Source organism: Balaenoptera acutorostrata, chromosome 8, assembly GCF_949987535.1.
Source record: "Balaenoptera acutorostrata chromosome 8, mBalAcu1.1, whole genome shotgun sequence".
In the NCBI taxonomy this organism is placed as follows: domain Eukaryota; kingdom Metazoa; phylum Chordata; class Mammalia; order Artiodactyla; family Balaenopteridae; genus Balaenoptera; species Balaenoptera acutorostrata.
Window position 1 is genome coordinate 70855549 of NC_080071.1, and position 23113 is coordinate 70878661.

The 23113-nt window shown below is 36.4% G+C and overlaps 1 protein-coding gene across 12 annotated transcripts in view; it reads right to left on the bottom strand.

Annotated features, from left to right (window-relative positions):
• The window catches only part of IKZF2 (IKAROS family zinc finger 2), a 176056-nt gene extending 155603 nt beyond the window's left edge, over nt 1-20453 (bottom strand). For 4 of the 12 annotated variants that reach the window (XM_057551582.1, XM_057551580.1, XM_057551581.1 and 1 more), the window contains exons 1-4: nt 19355-19541; nt 18132-18198; nt 16561-16609; nt 15643-15747 (exon numbers count right to left, since the gene is read on the bottom strand). In XM_057551582.1, the coding sequence (XP_057407565.1) occupies nt 15643-15747; nt 16561-16609; nt 18132-18134 (157 nt within the window). In that variant the 5' untranslated portion in view covers nt 18135-18198; nt 19355-19541. Of the gene's footprint in view, nt 1-15642; nt 15748-16560; nt 16610-18094; nt 18199-18324; nt 18376-18501; nt 18586-19354; nt 19542-20032 lie in introns of those variants that run through there. The other 8 variants (XM_057551576.1, XM_007187866.2, XM_007187865.2 and 5 more) reach the window with 8 other exon arrangements.
• Between the last annotated feature and the right edge of the window lie 2660 nt (nt 20454-23113).

The following is a 23113-nucleotide window of genomic DNA, read 5'->3' on the forward strand; positions in this document are numbered from 1 at the left end:
CTCACAATCTAGCATAAGCAGAAATGTGTACAGTTTCAAGGAAGAGGCATTTGATTCATGGGTTTTCAAATGATCTTTGGGATTTAGTTACTGGTAAGAGTTCACTAAAAACAGCAGCAGTATTACTCCCATTTTCATGTGTGTCTACTAAATGGCTAGGTTATGATTTGAGAAATCTTGGGTCATGGAAATTAGAAACCTTCATTAGACAAAATAATAATAATAACTTTATTTTTTTATTGAAGTATAGTTGATTTACAATGTTGTGTTAATTTCTACTGTACAGCAAAGTGATTCAGATATATGTGTGTATATATACATATGTATATCAACACACACGTACACATTCTTCCCAAAATTCTTTTCCATTATGGCTTATCACAGGATATTGAATAATAATAACTTTAAAACTATAAACTTTCTCAACAATCTCTCTTACTTCACACTTCTTCTTAACAACAAATAACCAAAATGTCTTGGGGTGAATTTATATATATATATACACACATATATATAAAGATTCTCTACAGATCTTTTAGAATCTTTATAAAATCTATCTCTGTACTGTAGAGCAACATTGGCCTAAAAAGATGCATTTTATGAAGTCATGTGAGGCCTCTAAGCACTTGAAGCTTTTAGTCTAACACAGTATTTTGCTTGAATGAGAGTTGCTAAGAGAGTTCAAGAGCCTAAGCTAGTGTTAACTTTAGACCATTTATTTTTAAACTGCCTTGTGGGTAAAAAGACTAGCTGGGTGATGTACCCTTAGGACACACAGTGCTGAAGTGACCAAACCTGTGGGGTTAATCTGACTAATAACTTATAGAAATAACTGAGTTACACCTCTAAGGTGTCTAGCCAAATAAGCGATTCATATTAACTCATAATGTAGTTAAAAATTAATAGGCAGCCTTCTTGATTGAGAGACATACGTGTAAGGCAACATGCTAGCTAACTTCTGTGGAAAAGAGAAACTAATATTTCTTGAAATGTGTTAGGCACTGTGATAGAAGCTTTACTGAAGCGTTTTATTAATCCTCACAACAACCCCGAGAGACAAGTACTAACTTTGCCTCCTTTGACAAAGGAGGAATTGGAGATTAACACATAGCACAGCCCAAGCCATAAACCCAAGTCTGATCAGCACTGAAGTCAGGCTCTGACGGCTACCCTCAGGCTGTAGAGATTATAGTCATTTTCCCTGCGCTCAAGGAGATTCCAGTCTTACAGGGGCGATAAGATGTACACAAGCAATGGAGTAATGGTAAAACAAGATAGGAAGTGATAAAGGCTTCCTAGTTTTTAGAGAGGAAACTATTCCTGGATAAAAAGGATCATTTGGTTTTAAGGACTGATTGCACACTGACACTATGCTCATAGTAACCCAGACCCAGGAAAAGTTACACTTCAGACATGAAAAGCGAAATGGGTAACTTTAAATGATCTCATTGGGATTTACAAAGATTTCTGCATCTTTTAACCAAATGACCTATGAGTAGTCTGTTTATTATGTACTCTGCTATAAAATCTTTCTAAAAGAATATCCACTTTTCTTCTTGATTGTTCACAGAGGAAAAAAATGGACATTACTGGGGACTGATATATAGTTCTGAGAATTCCAGGTATGCAACAGAGAGATGGGTAATGATGTAGGACACACAGCTCCATGAGTATGGAAATTCATGGAATTTCAGAACCATACTGGGAATTCACTCACCAACATATCTAGTAAATAAGCAAACAAGACCCCTCTCTGGGCCAGGTCAGGAGGGAGGCACACTGTGCAGTCAAATCCTGCCACCAAACACGTCTTCTGAACTGCCATCTTCAAATGAAGTGCATTCCTACCGCATAATTACCATTTCAATTACATCCCTCACAAACAGAGCAGGTTTATTTGTGATTCGCATTAATTAGGTAATTTTAGTTTCATTTCTTTAGTAATTGATTTGAATACAACAGAATTAATAATTGCTTCATATCTGCACACACATTTCTTTTCAAACAAGGACGATCTGACAGCACTCAGACACATGAAGAGCAAAAATATCCACTCAGTGATGCATATATCTTGAGTTTTATCAGCAACGCTTTGGACTACTTTTTTAAATTGTTGTTGATTAAAAGCAGACTAAAAGCATATCCTTTCTAGAAGACTAGTTGATACAGCATGTATGTGGGATCTTTTTCTTGGTTATTTGATTCAAGTTTTTTCTCATACTCGTTTTATCTAACAATAAAATAATAGCTACCATTCTGGTTAACTTACTCCATGCCAGTCACCATTCTGGAGCCTTTACATATATTATTTCTAACGCTTGCCACTCCTCTGACAAAGCAGGTTATTAATATCCCTGTTTTACAAACTGAGATTCTAAGAGATGAAATATCTGTCTAGAGGTCTCACATTTGATATATATCAGGGCTCACTTTTTTTTTACCACACGGGGGGGGAAGAGGAAAATTCATTCAGTTCTGTATTTTTAAAAAATATATGTTTATTATTTTCTAGTAACAAATAAAAGGCTTAAGTAATGCCAGGAAGAATAGATTCCTCTGAGACTGCTTAAATAAATATTAAGATCAAGTTTTAATGAGCACATTGTATGTTAGATGTGAAAGCATTTCAAATAGTCTAAAATATTTTACAAATAAAATATATGACTTTTAATAGGCTTAAAAACTGTTTTTTCTTAAGCCAGTTAAACATATACCCTGATCTTGTTTTTACTATTTATGGGCTTAGCAAACCTTCCCTTCAACAATAATACATGTGTAAACTTCATCTCACGTCTGATAAATTTTTACTGCAGTATTATCACAAGGTTAATTTTAGAAGAGTATTCCAGTAGGTAACAGCCAACCTGGGAATTCTAAATCTCTGACAGGGTATGATCTGAAGAAAGTCTTTTGAAACACTCAGTGCTTGTGTCTTAGATACTTCAGGAGGAAAATGGAAAAACAAGAGATCAGAGAACAAAAACTGGATGCAAAACCCCATCTCATCTGCTCAATATCAAGTTCCTTCTTCATTGCCGCCTCCCATGAGGGAAAAAAAAAAAAAAGAAAGAAAGCAGAGAAAGTTCTTACTGTTTCTGGCAGGCTTATGGTCTCCCTAACTCCCCAACGGCCTTTCCCACTGAAATGAAGTAAAAAGGCAATTGAGGGACAAGACCAAAGTTGACTGCATCTGTTATAATTTAGGAACACAACCAATTAGGATACCTCTCAGACACAGCACATATTTCAGTCACTTTTGCAAAAGATAAAAGCAATAGATGAGTCCAAGATGGCCATCAGTAACACCACTGGGTTATGACATCAAACAATCTATTTTAGGTACTACCGACTTCTACTGCTTCAATCTTCCAATCTTTCTAGGCTGAAACCCTTAGGACTCCAGTTCTTCTAACCAGTCAACCCCCATCTTTCACTCCCTGGTTTTCAGATATCTGAAAAAGTACACTTCTTCCTATTGACTATCAATATTTATCATTTATCTTCTACCAGAAACCACTTTAATCTTATGGCCACATTCTTCATCACTCAAGCAGGAGGTAACTTCTTTAATTAACTTATAAATTCAGATATTTATTTATGCTTTCTGAAAGAAGAAAAAAGGAAGGGAAAGATCCTATTTTTCATTTGCCTATTCCTCTCTCCAGTAGATCTGCTAACTCAAGTGGGTTCTGTGGCTTATCCCTCACTTCTGGATTTGCCATTTGTGTTCTCTCTTCTTGAGCTAGCTCTGTTCTCTGTTCTCTATACTCCATACCTCTACTCTTTCCTTTCAATGAGAAACATTCAATGGAATTTTAAATTGATGAACATGAAAAAGAGACTAAGGGTCTTTTAAAAAAGTAAACTTTATTATCATATACAAGGTAGAACGGAAAACCTAAGGATAAGTTTTAACTTATTCTACTCAGATTTCTTTCGGCATCGTAATGCTACATGTCTCCTTACCATTGCCAGAAGTACACTTATATGAACATTATTTACTTTACAGCATCTCATGCTATAAATCAATATCACTCAAAAAAATTTCCAGAGTATGTAAATTTATTTGGAAATTCCACTGTATTACAGCCATTAAGAAAATATCTTATATTCAGAATAAATTTAAAATAATATTCAATGAGTCTGTTGACAGCATTTGTATACGAGAATACCCCTGACTTCAGTATTTATCATCAACGGCAGTAGTCCAATTTCATGAGTCTACTATATCACTGAAATTTCAAGGTTAGACCTTTCTTATCAGAGATATCATTGTCTCTCTTACAAAACAGCTCCATGCTTTGAGAAGATGGTTGACTGAATTCGTTTTTTTTTTTTTAATTATACAAGTAAAAGATCTTTTATAAAAGATCCAAATAATGCAGAACTATTTAGAATAAATGATAAAACACCCTATTTACCTTCACATAAGCCAAAGTGAACACTACCAATAGTCTGGTCTTTCCTTCCTTCTTTCCTTCCTTATTCTTTGCTTTCACTCACACACACACACACACACACACTTTTAAAACATAAATGGCACTCTCTTGCACATACAGTTGTATGAAAGCAATTGTTTAGTTAACTATAATTTCTCTGATTTGCTTAAAAAATAACAGATCTTTAAATTTGTTACCAGTTATTGTACTCAAACTGTGGGACCAACTAAAACTACTCAAATTCATCAAAAGATAGCCTTATTGTTAGCACAATATATGTAAAAATAGTTTATTTTAAATTATGTTTTCTTGGGGAGCAGGAGTGTTTCTTTTTGTTAAAACTGAATCCAAAAACTGTAATTAGGTCATTAATTTGTCATAGTTCAGACAGATGGCAGTGTGTAATTCATATTTTGAGTAAAAAACAGCAGACTTACAGAAAAATATCTCATATTTCTTTTTCTAGTTCTCAATTATGTTCAAACAAAATCTATTACCACTTTCAAATATTTTGCAACATTCAGCAATATAATAGAATTTGTTTTATATTTCAAAATACTATATTAGAATCAGTGTTTTTAAAGTACTTATAATTTTAAAACAGTGTCTAAAAATGATAAGTACTACTCACCTATTTTCAATACCTAAAAATTCTTAAACAGCCCAATTTCCAAGCTCTAAGTGATATATGAATAATCTAAGCAATCATTTCTAGTAAAAATAAATGAACCTACTTCAATCAGGAGTTAAACGTAAATCCTCAGCTCGAAAAGGTATACAAATGCTACTTTTCTATCAAGAAGGTAACAAATGTAATGAAAATAATGCAATCTACCTCAGACCATCTGGATAATAAAGTTACTGACATAAATCTGATTAAAAGGCTTGAAAGACATGTCTTACAAAAGAAATATATTTCCATACGTAAATACTACTTGCTAAAATGTTTGTTTTGAACAACAAATACAAAACAACAAGGTTCTTCATGAAAATGACGTAACAGGAAATGTTTTATATAGTTGCAGAAGGAATAATTCCTCTTTAGAACTCAGCCAGAAAGTCTTAGTTAATTCAACAGAAATAGAGCAATGTAGCTTCCCAGCACTTCAAAATATGGCCAAGCCCTGCATACTGATGTCTTAGTAAGTAGCAGGTAAAGTTGACACCGTCAGGTGTAAGGAGAGCTACAGCTTCCATGATAATAAGAGAGCAATGACAAAAATGTCAAAGGTGTAGACACCAGAATGTTAATTTATTAGAACGTGACTTTACACTGATTAATTATATGCTCCTCAAAATATCTGGAGAGCATAAGAAAAGTTAATTGAAGCATTCCATTTTGTACATGCAGTTTTAAATAAGTGATAGAAAAACTGATTTTAAAATTATATGCGGCGTGAAATCTGTAAACACTAAATGTGTCATATAAAGATATTAGTAATGAAGACAATGATGATGACTATAACATATTCACTGAAACATTTACACTAACTTGAATTCCACTGACTACGTTAGTATGGAATCAGAAAACTGAAGAGACGTTTAGAATCTTGAAGATCATCTGTTTGGGGCTGATTTGAAGATTACAAAATCCTTTTGAGACTGAGACATGGTTGAAATAAATACATACCCTAACAAAGAAAATCACAAGTAAAATGGGATTTCAGAATTATTTCAACATCTAAGAAACCAACTTTCCAACTTTCCTCAAATAGATCAGAAACACATTATTTAAATACACATATGCAATATGTGAATCACAAGCAGTTCCTTAATTCAATAAATAATTACTGGGCTCCTACAATGACCCAGTATGGTTCTGTATACTGGGAATGAAGAAATATTCTGTAACATCTTATGGAAAAACCCGAACTTTTTGGCCAACCCAATAGATAAGGCATAGCCATTTTCTTCAAAGATTCACATCTGGAAAATCTCTAATTAATTTCTTTATAATCAACATGTGGCCCCAAAATAAAGCCGTGTGCTTTGAAAAAATATTCTTAAATTCACACTCAGTAATTAAGATAGCCTTCCCTATTAACTAACCTAAAATACTATACTTTTCTATAAAATCTCATTTGCTGTGGCCGGACTACTTCAGAGATTTCATGAAACTAGTGTGATGTTTATTTCTCCTGACCTATTAATTAGAAGCTCTCCTAGATCCCCAGCTAACGTAAGGTGCCTTTCTCAGGTGGCAGTGCTATTTTCCGTCTTCATCTAAAATAGATACTAAGACCTCTTAAACTGCTGGCCACATCACCCATCAACATTTCTGTGAATGGAAGTTTGAATTTATGGTAATAGTAGTTGGGGTATCATTTATAGGTATTATAAGATAGCTTTCATAGAGTTAGGCTATAAAATCAACATTTAACAAATCTAAGCAGAAATGTAAAATTACATTAAAGAAAATGAACGGATCCTAGGCTGACAAGAATTGGTTATAACCTGATTACATGTATAAGTTAAAAACTGAATCTGCGGGATTTAGCCAAGGAAGCCAAGAAAAAAAAATGACTCTCAGAAGTATTTTGGCTGAGGCTATATCTAGGGAATCTAAATCCATGTCCATTCAGGGAAGAAGGAATTGGACAAAAGACTTCAACCATACTGATGCAAATGGCACTGCTATTTCTATTGTGATGCTGAACATATTAGGGTCTCTTAGTCTGATGCCATTAAACATTTGAATTATGTAACTAACTCCCTTTGTTTGGATTCCTTGCTAACCAAACGACCTTTGTTGCTTTACCCATATAGGTCAGTACACACACAAAAAAAGATCTGGTCAAGCCAACTGAGGTGATCCAGAGCCTATGTTAGTTGGTTCAGGTTTTGTTTGTTTGTTTTACTTTAAATGAAAGTACAGACATAAATTGGTATTCCAATTTTAAACATCAATTTTGTAAACTTGTTTAATGCGAGTCAACCTTGAGATACGGGACCACTTTTTGCGTGCTGCCAATCAAGTTTCGGAACTTACAAGGCTGAGAACAAAACCCTACATTCTAAAAAATTTCTTGGGGAAATGTTCTCCTGTGGGAACCTATTTTAGAAGCTGGCTGTATTTTTGTCTCTGTTTCATTGTGTGTCTTCAAATTTATACACTTTTGAAGAATTCTCAGAGGTAAAAGGTGAGAAGCAGTTCATTTCTCTACAATGGATATAAACTATGGTGAGCACAACACACTTATTTGCTTCTAAATGCAATGGGATTATTAATATCTCAAATAAAATATGAATTCACTTGGACCTTGAAAGATAACATCCATTCCAAAAAAAAAGCCCTAACACATTTTTTGTGCCCCAGCATCAGCAGTGCATCACACAAAGAAAATGCTTAATAAATGTTTGCTGGATCAGTGATTAAAAGATAAAAATATCTCCACAGCAAGTTCTGAATCTCCACATACAGGAAATCTCAGATGAAGTTATTTTCATCATTAACATTCATTTGAAATTTCATGGTGTCTTGGGTAATCAGGGCTTAATTTCTAAGATAGAGTTCTATAATATATGTTTTGAGGAAATAGATTAAGATGTTTTCTATACCACACTTTTCCCCTTACATTATTTTATCCCAAGGGGCACAATATTATAAACTTTAAAAAAAATTATGTACCAAATAATTTCCAAATGATATATATCATGTTGTATATTTATCTCAAAGTTTTCAAAAAGGCTCTGCATAAAATCATTAAATTCTTTGGCTATTAATGTAGCAGAACTGGCTAGTACTTAGTTAACAAATGATTCCTCATATGTTTTAAGCTATGTATTTATAGATGAGAAATAGGTTACAGAATAAAGACAAATCATTACAGTAGAGGCCTTGGAGTGTATGGCATATGATTTTTTTTAAATATGTAACCATCAGAATTATGATATTAAATAGATCACAAAATTTTAAGGAGAGGGCTAGCATGTTTTGTTTAAAAATCAGTGAGTCAATCACATCAACTAATCCAACTTCTGAGACTAGCATAAAAGGACTCCATTAAGCAAAAAGAGCTCATTAAAACCTGTGATCGTACATTTCCATATAGAATTTTGATTCAATGGGGGCAGTTGGGGAAATATGGTCACTGATCAAATGCTGAGAATTACTTAGGGAAGAATTTTTTAAAGAAATACTAAACTATTGTTAAAGTAATACAGGAGGGAAAGTAACAAAACCACAAGCTACATATTAGATTTCACTAATTAGGAAAATTCACACTTAGTCTAAACTATCCTCCTGCCTGATTGCTAGCCTCTCCCAAATTCCACAGGTGCTTCAAACTCTCTGTATACAGAATTAAACTAAACTAAATCTTTTCCTGGAAACCTGCTCCAGTATTTCCTATCTTCCCTGATGGAACCTATTGCCTCTATCCAATAATCTAGATATCATCATCATGAACTTTCTCCTCTCCTTAACCCTACTATCCAAGTCCTGTCCACTTTAAGTTATTATATCCCAAATCCTTCTCTTCCTTATTATCTTCACTACCACTAGCTCTCATGACTTTTCACTCTGTCATTGCAACAGCCTGTTAAAGAACCCCCTGCCCCTAGAGTGTTCCACAGCCACAATCATTTTACTCCTATTGTAGCTGGTATGATCCATGTCAATAAAAAAAACTGAAGTAATCTTCTTTGTTAAAACCCTGTGCTCCCTTGAAAATGAAATCCAAGTTTCCTCTTATAAAAGATATTCCATTATCTTGCCCTGGTTAATTCTCCAGAGTCATCTCTGGCTTCAAATTCCAAGACTCCAACTTTGCACTCCAGAAATACCAATCTGTTTGTATTTCCCAGAACATATCATATTCTTTCTCAGCTCCCACTGTGGGTTTGTTTGGTGAACAAGCCTTCTGCTTCTCTCCTAAATCCTATTCATTTAATAAGTCTCAGCTTAAGCATCATGTCCCTCCAGGAAGTCCTCTCAAACTAGTACCACCCCTCACTCCCCATAATAATAAGAACACTGAGCTTATCATAGTATAATGCCCTGTTCAGATGTCTCTTTCAAACCAGAGCATGAGCTACAGGAGGACAAAAATAGTGTACTATTCACCTTTGGATTCACCTTACTGTGCTTGACACATAAAAGATAGCCTACAAATATTTCTTGAATTAATCAACTAGAACGATATAGCAACATGTCAAATGCTTGTAAGTGATAATTTTAAGTTTACTTCAAACTTAAAACACCTAAACTATTACCCCCAAAATGCACAATTAGCAACAATCAGGCGTACAACTTGATTAGGTATCATCAAATGAGAATTGATGGTACTACCAGAAGCAACAAATACGGTGAAATTTTAGATACAGATTTTCAAAGAAAGAATTGATTCTAGATATGGCTAGGTTACTCTACTAAGAGGACTTTTTCCATTCTTAAAGACCGGTGTCTTTAGAGCACCAATGATAAGCAATGATTTTCTTTACATGTAACCAAAAATATAAAACTTATCTCAGGAACACTGAAACCCAATAAAAAGAATCTCTGGCACACAGACAAACTCTACTTCTTTCTTAACCAAAATCTTCACAGATGCTTTAAATAATAGAGGGGTTTTTCTTTCATTTTTACCCTAAATTATTAGAAATGCCTATCTCCATTCCATGGACCTACACAGTAAAATGGAAAGAGCAAAAGATCTGGATTTCAAACAGATATTGATTTGAAAAAAAAAAAAAAATTTCTTATGAATCATGGTTTGGTGCAAAAGAAACTTGCCCACTCTGAGTGATAGCAGCAGTGATTATTTATTGGATCTTAGCATGTGTCAGGAACTGTGCTAAGTATTTTGCATAATATTGCCTCATTTAAACCTCACAGCAGGGACTTCCCTGGTGGTCCAGTGGTTAAGACTCTGCACTTCCACTGCAGGGGGCATGGGTTCGATCCCTGGTCTGGGAACTAACATCCCACGTGTCACGCCGCGCAGTGAAAAAGAAGAAAAATAAAGATAAAAAAATAAACCTCACAACAGCCCACTGACTTAGGTATTGCTTTTCCCAATTCTACAGATAAGAAAACTGGAGCTCAGAGATGTGAAGTAACATGACTAAGATCATACAGCAAGCTAGTGGCAAAGCAAGAATTCTAACACAGGCCTGTATAACTCCAAAGCCCATATTTTTAACCACCTGCAATCTACTGCTTCTGAGCCTCGGTTTTCTGTATTATAAACAGAGTAACCTCACAGAGCTGTTGTGGAGACTAAGTGAAATAATATGGATCACTTAGTATAGTGCTGGGTATATCACTTAGTATAATGCCTATATATATTCAATAAATTATGCCCCCCTTCTTTCTCTCACTCCAGTTGTGATTACACATTTATAATAAGGGAAAATAGTTCCTAAATACTCTTTACCTATTTCAGCAGAGATATCCTAAGTCTTGATTAATTCACAAAAGGAAAATACTAACAGGTCAATAAATATATATTATATAAACAGATATAAAGGAAAAAAGCAAAGAAAAACAACATAGTCTACCTCATCTTAGGACTGTGACCCTGCTATTGATCTTTCAGAACATCATAAAATCAAAATGTATCGATATTCAAAGTTAGGAGAGAAGAGGATGGGACCCAGGGATCTCAATTCCTTACGGCTTGAAGGAAGACTCCCAAAAGAACCTAACCAATCACATTACATTGTTTTTAATGTATTTCCAGTGGGGAAGACAAATTTGGACAAAGATAGAGGCAATATAAACAACACCTCTACAGTAAGCTCTTTTGTTTCTCCAAGACAGACATTTATTCTTACTTCAAAGCAGACTTAAAAAATGGGGGGTGGGGGGGTGGGAGTGGAATGAGCGGCAAAGAAAAAAATACAGAAATTTTGCTGTTAATTCCCTGCTCATATGTACTTCCTTTAGTTCCTATTTTTTTTCCTTTTGGTACATGGCCATGACACTTACCTCTGATAGGTGTAAAGAAATCAAGTCAAACTTATTTTTTTAATTTCCTAACAAGTAAAAACTAAATGTAAGGTATGTTGGGTATATATACAAAACTAAGTACTACAACTGAAAACAGAGCGAGCTTTTACATCAAGTCCATCTGGTGTTATATTAGGGTGTGTCCTATGGAAATCCAGCCAAGGGTGACTGCCAAACTAAGCTACAGAAGACAACTCAGAAAGCTGGTGAGTCCCAAAACATAAGCTATATTTTAAAAAGTGCATTAGAGCATCTGCTTAACAAGATTATCTGTTATCATTCCACCCTCATAATAACCCTATTCTACTTCTGTAATACTGTTTTTGTCACTAAAACATGGGTCAGTACTGGACATGGTGGGCACCCTGAGATAATGACATTTTCAAGAGTTATCAATAAAGTGATCTAACCCACAAGGTAATATCAGTTTTATATCCCAATCCTGACAACTTTATCCTTCTGCTAAGGGACCTAAGAGGCCAACTGGTTTCTTCAAGCCTCCATTTCCTCACAAGAAAAATAGAAATCATACTATACTTATGCTTCACTAGGTTCTAAAAATGGAAACTAGCTAAGAAAAAAAATGAATGTGAAGCACTCTAAAAAGAATAAACTAGATTCCCTGACCTGATTATTGGTCAGAGTCTTGTAAAACTAGAATTACTACTTCTTCCAATTCCATACATGCCACCTGGCCATCAAACTGACTGATAAATGGTATTGACTGCAAAGTTGATCCATGTAAAGGAAGTAATAGAAACAAAATTTATGTCACAATGTATTTTCACACCATTAGCTCTCTCCAAAGAAAATTTACTTATTAGCATTATAAAAGTAAATGATGATGAGAAAAATAAAATTAATGACAATTTTTTGAACCTTAAAAATCTTTCAAAATACTCAGCAGCAGGTATAGCACAGTTTGAAACCGATACTGAAGCAACTATACAAGAACTGGAAATGAGCTAACCCAGAAACATAAGGAATCACAAAGTAAGTCTCATCTGATGGGCCGAAATACAATATGGATTATTTTTGTATTGTTCTGTCTGCGTTGTCTGTCTCAGATTCTTAACTTCCAGATTCTATTTTTAAAATCACTTAACACTGTGTATTTCCAGTAGCCATCAAGGCATATACTGTCATCCCTGACACCGAAGATTGTCAGCAGACTCAGTATGTACACTAATGATCTTGGGCAACAATGCCCATCTTCTTATCAAAGAGATCCTTATTCTAGAAGAAAAAGTCTAAGTTTCTCTAAGGAAATCCACTGGAAAATATAGGATGTAGTCATTACAAAATGTTAAGTTCACTAATACCTCTTATTTCTTTTTGTCTTACATGCTGAATTTTAAAACCAAAGACTGTCAGGCACTGTAACATTTTTAGTTCTCTCCCAAGTCACTGATGCTCTCTTCTAGCACTGTCAAATAATGATAGCTGCTGTCATTATTTTTTATACAATAGCTGGCAGCAAGTTGTACAGATACCCTTCATCTTAGAATAGTCATAGAATAACCTAAACAAATGACTATGACCTAGGATTAAACTGACCACTTTCCTAAAGCCAAAATAAGTGGGCTATCACATGGTAGTGTTACTTTACTGCTAGAACGTCAGTTATTTCATAAAATCAAAGGCTTTATTCCTTTTATTTTTTTTCTAAACTGTTTTAAAATAACTTTTTACCTCTTACACACATACTCTTGTCCTCCTTGCTGCTATGGAACCTATCTTATTCTATCATAAAGGTTTTCACATTTACTTTCAGCTCTAATACTTTCAACCAAAACTGCAATTCTGTTTTTGGAAGTCACAGCCCTTTAGAAAGATTATTTGAAGATATTAAAAAATGCGGAAAATAAATAAGTTCTTTTTATATAATAAAGTCAGCAATGCATATAAAAGGATTTAGGAAAACCAGTAATCTCAGACACAAGTGATTTGACAAGTCACACACGCACAAAAAATTATTCCAAGTCATAGAAAAACATCTGAGTGACCGATTGTAGGTCTCTTATTCTAATTAACAGACAAGAGTCCCTCTCTAGCACTATTTGCTTTGGCAATCTAAAATGCTGATATTCTCCTAGATCTAACAGAGAGGAAAAATGGGTATCTTCTCCATCTAACACCTAAGTGGGTAACCTAGATACTGTAAATAGAGGCTACGTAAAGGATGCAACAGACAGCTCTGAAGTGAGAGCCAAAATATATAACCTGCAACTCTTTGGAAAAGAACGTGAAAACACATGCAGCTTAGCTAAAAACTATACTAACATGGAATTGCCACAGGCTAGTAAGTTAAAAAAAAAAGAAACAAGAACAAAACCTCTTTACCAAACATAATTTTACTGCTGTTGGGTGAGAAAAGCTCAAATATCAAAAGCACAGTTCTTATTTGTCCAAACTGATCATGCCCATACTCTGCAATGTTTACTTAAAATAAATGAGTGAACTGCCTTTTAGAAAGGACTACTTGCAAAACCAAAATCAAATTCACAAATAAAGGAGCTAATTAACCAATTAACAAGTATATTCCAGCTGATATTCTAGCAGTAGCTGGGGGATGACAGTCAAAGTCTGATTACCCACTATTACGTACCCCTTATATTCAATGTTTCTAAAGACAATAGCTAAATATTAAACTAGCAGAAATTGCATATCAATCTATCTTTACTCTTTAGGAAATTAAATGAAAATTATCTGAAAAATAAAAACTCTATCCTGCCAAGGACCTAGTAACATTAAATGTTAAAATGTAAAAATTGTACTCCCTACATGGCAATAGTAGTATAACTTTTATCAAATCAATAGCCAACTAGCAGAAAAAATAAATTAATGCTACAAGATCCATTACAAGAGATTAGCACTATAATTTAATATACATTGCATCACTAACTATTAATTTTCTTCCTACATGATAAAGGAATTTCAATGACTGCTTCTAGAATGAAATCTTCCTAGGAAGTGCTTCCCATTAATAAAAATAAAGAAAACTTTTAAATAAGTAAAGTAAGTTCACATAGTTCAGTCAAACTTTCAAGTCAGTAACTAGAACCACTTAAAGTTAATGAATTGCAAAATGTATTCAATAGTATTCTATATACTCTTGCTTATAATTCAAAAGTCTTAACTACTTATGAAGCTAGTAGCTTTACAATAACATCAAGTTTTGAAACTGTAAGAGGGAAGTGGAAAGAAAATTTGTTCTCTCAGGATAATTAGAATTAACATATTAAGAATATGCTCATAATTCACTTGATGATTCAGTTTGCTTTAGTTATTAAATCTTCATTTAAAAAGGAAAGAAAATGCTTTTCCTTCACGTGTCACCCAAATAGAAAGCTTTTAAATTAAATTATATTTACATGTAAATCAGATGGCCTTTCTGTATAAGAATATAACACATATCAAAAGTATAAACACACGATTTCAAATTAAGTTTAAGTAGGAGTAACAGAGCATTTGTACTTGATAACTTATGAAACATTATAATTAAGAGAAAATAAACCAAATTCTTAATAAAGTATTTTGTCTTGTCACTGACAGCATGTAAGTTGCTTTTCTATTACACAAAAACAGTGTTTACTATATCAATGAATGACCCTTTATCAAAAACAGTAGCCAAAACTGTCTATTCCTGCAAGTTCAGAACATCCTTCCAAATTTTCTCAATTCTTCTCTGGACAGTCTAAAACAAAATGCTTTCACTTTGTCAGAGAAATAGATGTAAGTGAGTTCCACAAATTTTCAATTACATTTCACTTCCAATGCTTTGGACACGAAACTTTCACATGTTTAAAAAAAAAAAAAGCAACTAACACTGCAATTCTACCACTGATGGATTAGCTTTATGCCAAGGTAATAGAAAATAATTTCTTTTTCTTTTTTTTACTTCGAAGAGTCCTTTGGAAATAACGTGTTTCCATATTTTTTTTACCCAGCAACAAAAACAAATCTAGTCATAAACCTGGCAAGACAAAAGAATAACCAGCAAAGCCTAACATTTCTTACCTGACACAGGTAAGCACCAGCTCCCAAATGCCACCTTGGGATAGTTCAGACTAGTAAGCAGGCTCATGTTTTACGATACCAAAATGAACAGGAATAAATCTGTGTTGTTCTTTCTTTAACAAAATCTACAGCAGCAGCTACACCACAATGTGCGAGGACCCTACAGACCTAACAACTTCAAGTCTATCGCTAGAGAAATAGGAAAAAAAAAATCATAAAATGAAGACTTACTGCTTGTCATGTGACTTGGTGAGGCATGCTGTCCATTGGGTGTGCTTGAGGTGAGGTCAATTGCCATACTGGAGTGCTCCCTTTCAGGTGAAAGCTCATTGTCACCTGTTTTCACAAAATAAAATCTTTTGGTCTCTGTTCATTGTCATCTAAAATCTAATTACCAACTTTGTAATCATATATGCAGGGGTATGCATATATGATTTTAATGAAATACATTTTTCCCTTAAAAAGAAACTATAAGGAAATGTTATTTAGAAATACATAATAAATGAACGAAATGATGAAAAGCAACAACCAGCCCACAATAAAAAAATTACAAAATTTCATTATCACATTCATCTTAACTGTAAAATAATGGAGACTGGAGTAGTTGATTTCTAAAGTATCTTCTAGTTGAAAAAAATGTTTTCTTTTAACATCTAATTTAATCCTTAAGCACACAGTATTTTTAATGAGCATTTCCAAAATACTGGCTATCAGAGAGTTAGATGTTTGAAAGGAGAGTTTGCTAAAAAAAATTGTCAACTTGAGTGAGCTAATTCTCTTTCACATTATGTGTCTGAAAAATTAGGTTACAAAGTACTAAGTATTTAGTACATGCCATATTAGTAGACATATATGTAACCCGACCTATTCTAGACTTAAAGTAAATGAAAAAAATAAAGTCCTAAAGTGTTGATCTGCTAAGCTACTACTGATTTAAATAATATCCTTAATATAGCAGGTATATATCTATAGTTCCTTCTTCTTTCACTTCAGTGCTATTTTCTCAAACTCATTTACCAGGTGAAATTGTGAACAGACAGGAGGTAAGAGTTTACAGTTCTTGATAAAAACTTCCAATTCAGAAATTACAATACAGGTAACAAACATAATTTTATTAACAATAACAGATTAATGAAAATGAATACTTACACGTTATATAGCCATCAATAGCCTCTGTTTCCATAGTCAAAGTGCAGTGCTGCAATACAAAAGATTATACCCTTAACACAATGATTCCTTTCAGTATCTGCCATTAAATGCTTAACTTATTTGAAGCTCCAAGCAGTTAGCCCATGTTGCTGTTGCTGCAACCTGTGCCCAAGAAACATACTACAGTGTACTGTATGTGCTCATTTGCAAGTCACTGAACTCTTTCTGCAAATGATCTGATTCCTGCTGGAGATAGGATAGGAAAGATAAGTGTGCTATGAGATGGGCTGCAGCAAGAAATGAATGACTCTTTTAATCAGAATTTACTCGGTTTAGAGAAAAAAAATAGGAAGGGGGTACACCTCCAAAGTGCCAGCTTTAACTGGGATTGAAGTATTTTACCATTCACTACTTCCTACAATCAAGGACTTCCCGAGTATACAGATAGCTCTATTCACAATTGTTGCAAGTTGGTTCATCATGTTCTAATGGGGGGGGGGGGGACAAACAAACAGAAGAAATACAAAACAAAACAAAAAAACTTCGTGCCCAAGTATGTCTCGAAGGTTTCTGCAGCAGTTACCCAACTGCCAGGCTTGTATTGACATTTTAGCCAACCCCAAGTTCTGTGTAAGCACCTGTTCAATGTAACCTTAATTTCCTGACAGACCATGGTTGGATACCATGCCGAGCCTACTTAATACACTCCAATTTTGAAAAATTCATACACTTTTTGAAGAGGGGAAGGGGATCACTTTTTCAAAGTTTGGGGAATTATTTTCGTGCACCAATGACACAAAACAAGAACTTAATTCTCAGAAACAAAAGTAAATTGTATGAGATGACACCCCCTAGCTTTGATTTCACATAACGAAAAGATCGATAAGCTAACTGTATTCTTTGAAGAAAAAAGTTTAAAGAATTGACATGTCCTGAGAAGATTTTTACTTTTTTTTTTTTTTCCTTTGGCCCTGGTCCTTTTTGCCTTTAGTTTCAAAACTCTCACTGCACCAGCAGCTAAATTATTCACAATGAGCCATTTCTGTATTGATCGCCAAGTATATTTAGCCCTGGCTCCTGGAATTTCTCCATTACTTACTGGAAAACAGGCAGCTTCACTTCTTGTCTCCAAAACCACTTCCCTTCTCCCTCCCCTCCCCTTCTGCACCACCACCCTCCCTACCCCCCCCAAAAAAAACTTTTCTTTCTTCCTTTATGGAATAATCAGATCAAATTCCCAACTCAGTCACTACATAGCACTTAAATTTCAACCTGCTGTACTGTTATCAAATTCTTTCAAATTATGATTACATAAGGCTTTAAAGAAAGGCATCCGTAAAGTTTAAAGGGGAGCAATTTCTTCGGATATTTTACAAATGAGTTTATCTCTTTAAAAATGTACACATTTAACACACACATATTAAGAAAGAAACGTCAGGGAGAAGCGAAAGAAGTCTGCCCCATCAATGAAATGGTTATTAACCCTCAGAGAAGGAAAGAAAGAAAAGGAGAAAGAGAAACGAAATGTACATACAAAAGAAATTGTCCTTTGATTAAAAAAGATTCATCACCATTTCCAGCTCTGTCGGGAGATCTCAGCTTCTTCTAACCCCTCAAAGAGGAGGTGACAATGTCGGGCTGAAGATAAACGGAGAGAGAAAGAAAGAAGTTTTTTGTGTTTCCCCCTTCTCTTTCCCTCCCTTGCCCCTTCCAAGCCAAGCCCCCTGCAGAGTTCAAGGCAAGGAGGAAGGAAAAGCACTTTACAGGTGGGTCATTCCGAGCCCAAATCCAGCAAACAGATCGGCTGATAAACAAAACCAAGAAATGAGAGAGAAGGAACACCCCCCTTCTCCTTCTCCTCCTCCTCCTCCTTCTACCCCTCCCCCTCGTCCCTTTGGGATGGTCTAGTAGGAAAAGTCACTCAGGAATGGCACGACGTACTTTCAGGAAAGAGGAAAAAAAAGAGAGAGAGAGAGAGAGGTCAGTCAGTGCTACAGCAATGCGATTAACAAGAAGAGAAAAAACTTGATCCACCGGTTCCTTAAGAATCGACCAAAAGCTAAGACAAGAAAACTGAAAGAAAAGGCGGGGGGGTGGAGGGGTGTTGAGAGGGGAGGGACAGTCAGGGAGAACCCAGCAAAGAACCTAGGCCAACTTCACAGGACTGCTTTTCGCCCTTGGCAAAAAAAATGATAATAATAATAAATTAAATCTTAATTCCATCTCTTTTGCCCATACCAGAACCTGTCAAAGTGATTTAACGGCTGCATTTTTACATGTCATACCAGGTTGTTGTTGTTTAATTCCAACAGGATCTGGATATTACCTTCTATCTGGACAGCTGTAATTTATTCCAGGCTACCCAACCTTTCTTGGAATTCAAGTTAAAACAAAGCAAAACAAGTCCAAATCCATGACAGCTATAGAGATGAGAACTGATTAATCGATTAACATCCCAGAAACAGATTACAAGGAGGGGACGATAAATTAAGGCAGAAGACATCATCTTCAACCCGATTCCCTGAGCGTCCTTTACAGAAATCATTACCCTAATCATAACCACAATCCATCCCTCCCAGAGAAAAATATCTATAGTATTATTATTATTACTGGTTAATAGCAACAAGTCATTTGATCACATAACAGTGCAAAACGAGATACTATATAATTACACTTAACTTTGAAAACACTCCCCCCCTTTGCAAATCAGATACACATATTTATATATAACCTATGAATCAGAAGACAAAACAAGAGCTGTTCTTCACCACGCAAAAGGCAAGCGGAGATTTACCTCAGCAGTGCATGCAGTAAAATAATCCCATCACCCTTTTGTTTGTGTTTACTGTTAGTGTGTCCTCTCTCTTTCTTTCTTTCCTGTGCCTAACGTGTGTTTGTGCACTGCAGTTGGTGGTGGAAACTAAGGCAGTGGATCTGTAGCTAAGGGTAATCCTGTTTTTACTTCCTCCATCTTCAGCGAGGAGCAGGGTTAGCCCGGGACAGCTGGTCAAACCCCGAGAAACCGATCCGCCGGAGCCCGAGCACATCTCCCCCGCCGGCCGGGCTCGCGCAGACGCCCGCGGGCGGAGGGCGGGCTGGCGGCGGACGGCGGGCGGCGGGGCCCGGGGAGCGGGCGGGAGGACGTGCGTGCGCGCGCGCGCGTGTGCGGGCCCTGGGCTCCTGTGCGTGTGTGCGTGTGTTGTATGTGTGTGCGCGCGGGCTGGCGAGGGCGCGTGTGCGCGTGTCTGCGCGCTGCGCCGCTCGGCGTGCTCGGCAATCGATTACAGGACAAGTGCTGCCCCGGCGGCTCCGCGACGCGCGCCCTCCCTCGCGCCCACCCGCGCCGCCCCTGACCCGGTGCCCCGAGACGGCGGACCCCGCCCCCAAAGCGGGGGCGGGGGACCAGGTAACCCGCTTCCGAGAGTGCTGCGGCAGCCGCCATCCACTCCCCGCGAGTCGTAGTAAATCTCACGTTTTCTGCCGGCTCGGAAGGAAGAATTGCAACGGCGAGGGGAGGTTCATTTCGGCCTCGAGAAGTTTTCTTTCAAACTGGGATTTGTGGTGAGGCCGGACGAAGGGAGCGGGACCGCGATCCAGGCGCGCGACGCGGAGCTTTGGGATCGGCGTCCTGGCCGGAGTCTGGGTGTGCGCGTGGACCCACCCACTCAGCTTCGCAATAAACTGTGCTTTGCGATTTCAGAAAACGGCCCCCGATAGACCAGGACACGAATCAGCAGAGAGGGGTCCTGGGGAATGGATTGAGAAGGAAAGTCAGGTCCGAAATGAAGCTCAACTATTACTATTTTGAAAGTGCTTTACAGTGCAAGTTTAAAATTAGAGCGTCTACTTGCTTTCTCTCCACTGGGCACGTGGCACATCCACCAAAGTCAAAGGAACGGGGGAGGGTCCAAAAAGTTATTAGGAGTGAAGTGTTGTCCATCAATATCATCTGTTAGTTATAGCACAGCTTTTGTATTTTGGAAGAACTTATGTGGATCGTCATGAGAAAAACAAATGCACGTTCCTTCTACAAACAATCGCATTTAGCATCTTTCTTGACCACATTTGCAAAAAGAGGGAATAGAGACTTCTATAATTAAAGGGAAAAGGAAAATGAAAGGAGCTGAAAATACTGCACTGTGTAGTCTGGGTGGCTTAAGTTTGAAAACACATGAAATTATCAGGACTGCCAAACAGCATTTCTGAAAAACCATATCACAGATTGTGAAGAAAATCAATGCTGAAAGAGTAGGAACAGGCACTGTACTCCTACTCCTTTCAAGAATCCCAGAAATAGTTGCTGAGGTTTTTTTCTGCTGAGGAAAGAGAAATGATACGTTGACAATAAAATCGTCACCTATATCTTAAGCATCACTCTGTATATCTGGGAAATTTTGGATAATGTCTTTAGATTTGGGGACTGGGAAGGAATTTATTCACACTAATAGACACTAAATCATGAACATCATATGACTTGTATAATCCTGTATTTAAATTTTTTAATGAATTACTTTTTAAAGGTTTACTTCCTATGTTGGATTTATTAAACAACAGTTGTACCAATAGGCTTGTTTTTTAAATTATGGAAAATGATAGTTGGTGCCGTGCTGCAAACAAGATTAACCAACTTTCATTGGAGAGCAAATCATTTGGGCTCAGACTAGCAACAACTTTATGACGATTTTAAGAACACCTGTGAGTTATACGTTGGTAAAGCAGGGTTTTTGTTTTTTTTTTTTTTTTTTTTTAATTTATTTATTTATTTGGTTACATGGGGTCTTAGTTGTGGCAGGCAGGCTCCTTAGTTGCAGCACATGTGCTCCTCAGTTGTGGCAAGCGAACTCTTGGTTGCAGCATGCATGTGGGATCTAGTTCCCTGAGCAGGGATCGAACCTGGGCTCCCAGCATTGGGAGCGCAGAGTCTTATCCACTGTGCCACCAGGGAAGTCCCAAGCAGGGGTTTTTTAACCTGTCAATTATCCAAATAAAAGTAATTTTCCTAAAGTCATATTTGGGAAAGACCAAACATAGAACTCCACAAATCATTCTAATCATCGCAATAGATAGCAAAGATTTTAATCTTAAATTACCATAGAAAATTGGAATGTTCATAATATATAATTTCCCAATATACAAAGGGTAACATAACTTCTCTAAATTGCCATAAATCCCCCCCCTAAAAACTAAGCCAAAGTGTTTAAGTATCTGCAAAGTTATGGAGGTTCTTAGAAAAGATGAATTAAAACATATTCAAAATTAAGATGAAGTATCTGGATACTTTAAGCAATTTAATTCTTTAATAGAAGTGGATCCATTGTGAAGTCTTAAGGAATCATCCTCAAGTTCCCTAAAGCTAGCACAGTTGATACAGTCTTTGCCCCTGGCTGATTAGAGCTTAATTTAGCTCCCTTGAAAGCCTATCCTTTTCATGAGTTACTTTCATTGGCTCCCTAATCACCAAAGGTACACTCTCTCCCTCTAGTGGCTAAGTGTTCAGACACTTGACATTTGGTGGCCCTGTCTCCCCCAAAATGGGGGACTTGGGCAGGGAGCAATGGCACCCAGATTTTAGAATGGCAAAGATCTCATGACCACTTGTGAGAATTAGACCATTTGGGGAAACTTGTCCCTCTTCTTAATGTCCTATGTTCCTTTCTAATTTGCAGATCATGGTATATCCAATTTACCCCAAAGAAGTCAAGATTATGTTTACATACAAAGACTAGGGGTTCTATTTCATCCTCTGTGGTCAAATAATCCTGGCTCTGAAACTCACAATTCCACTTTTGGGAAGGAACCTTTGTATAAACTGTAGAAATTCACTTTGCTAACAGTTTTTCTCAACAGTATTTTTATAGTGGTCAGAGCATATCTGTACTTCCAGCCTTTGCCATAACTGTCCACACTTTTATAGTTATACTATGCATAAAAAAATATATCCCCAGCAAGTGCAGTAGCATATCCTTTGGCTACTATATGCAGTTGGAGAGTTAAATTTTCACTTTGGGGGCCGGGTGAGGAGGCAGGGAGAAAACATACCCCACTCCCACCATTTGTCATACCACTGGTTCTTCCTCCCCCTTTCTGTCCCATCCTACGGAAACCGTTCCTTCCCAGCACCAACCCCTACCTTAGCACTTGCACATTTCCTTCATTATGCAGTGTGTAAATATGTTATTCATTTGTTGAGTTTTTAAAAGAAAATCTGTCTCCCTCACTAGAATGTCATCTTTTTTAAGGACAGAGATTATGTCTGCCCTGCTAACTGTTGTTTTCTCAGAACTAGCACAGTATTTGGCAGGAGTTGGTACTCAGTAAACATTTTACTGAATGGAGGAATATGGAGCAAGTCCCATACTCACCTAGCTTCCATGTGTCAAAACTATTTTCCAGGGCCAAAAAGTATAGGACATCCAAGATACACTCTAATTCCGTAAAAAATTTGGTCAAATCTTGGCTCATAAGTCATGTTACAAATAACCTTAACAGGTCAACTCTGTCTTATGATCCACGTGAAGAACATGAATGCCTTGGTAGATAATATAAAGTTTTA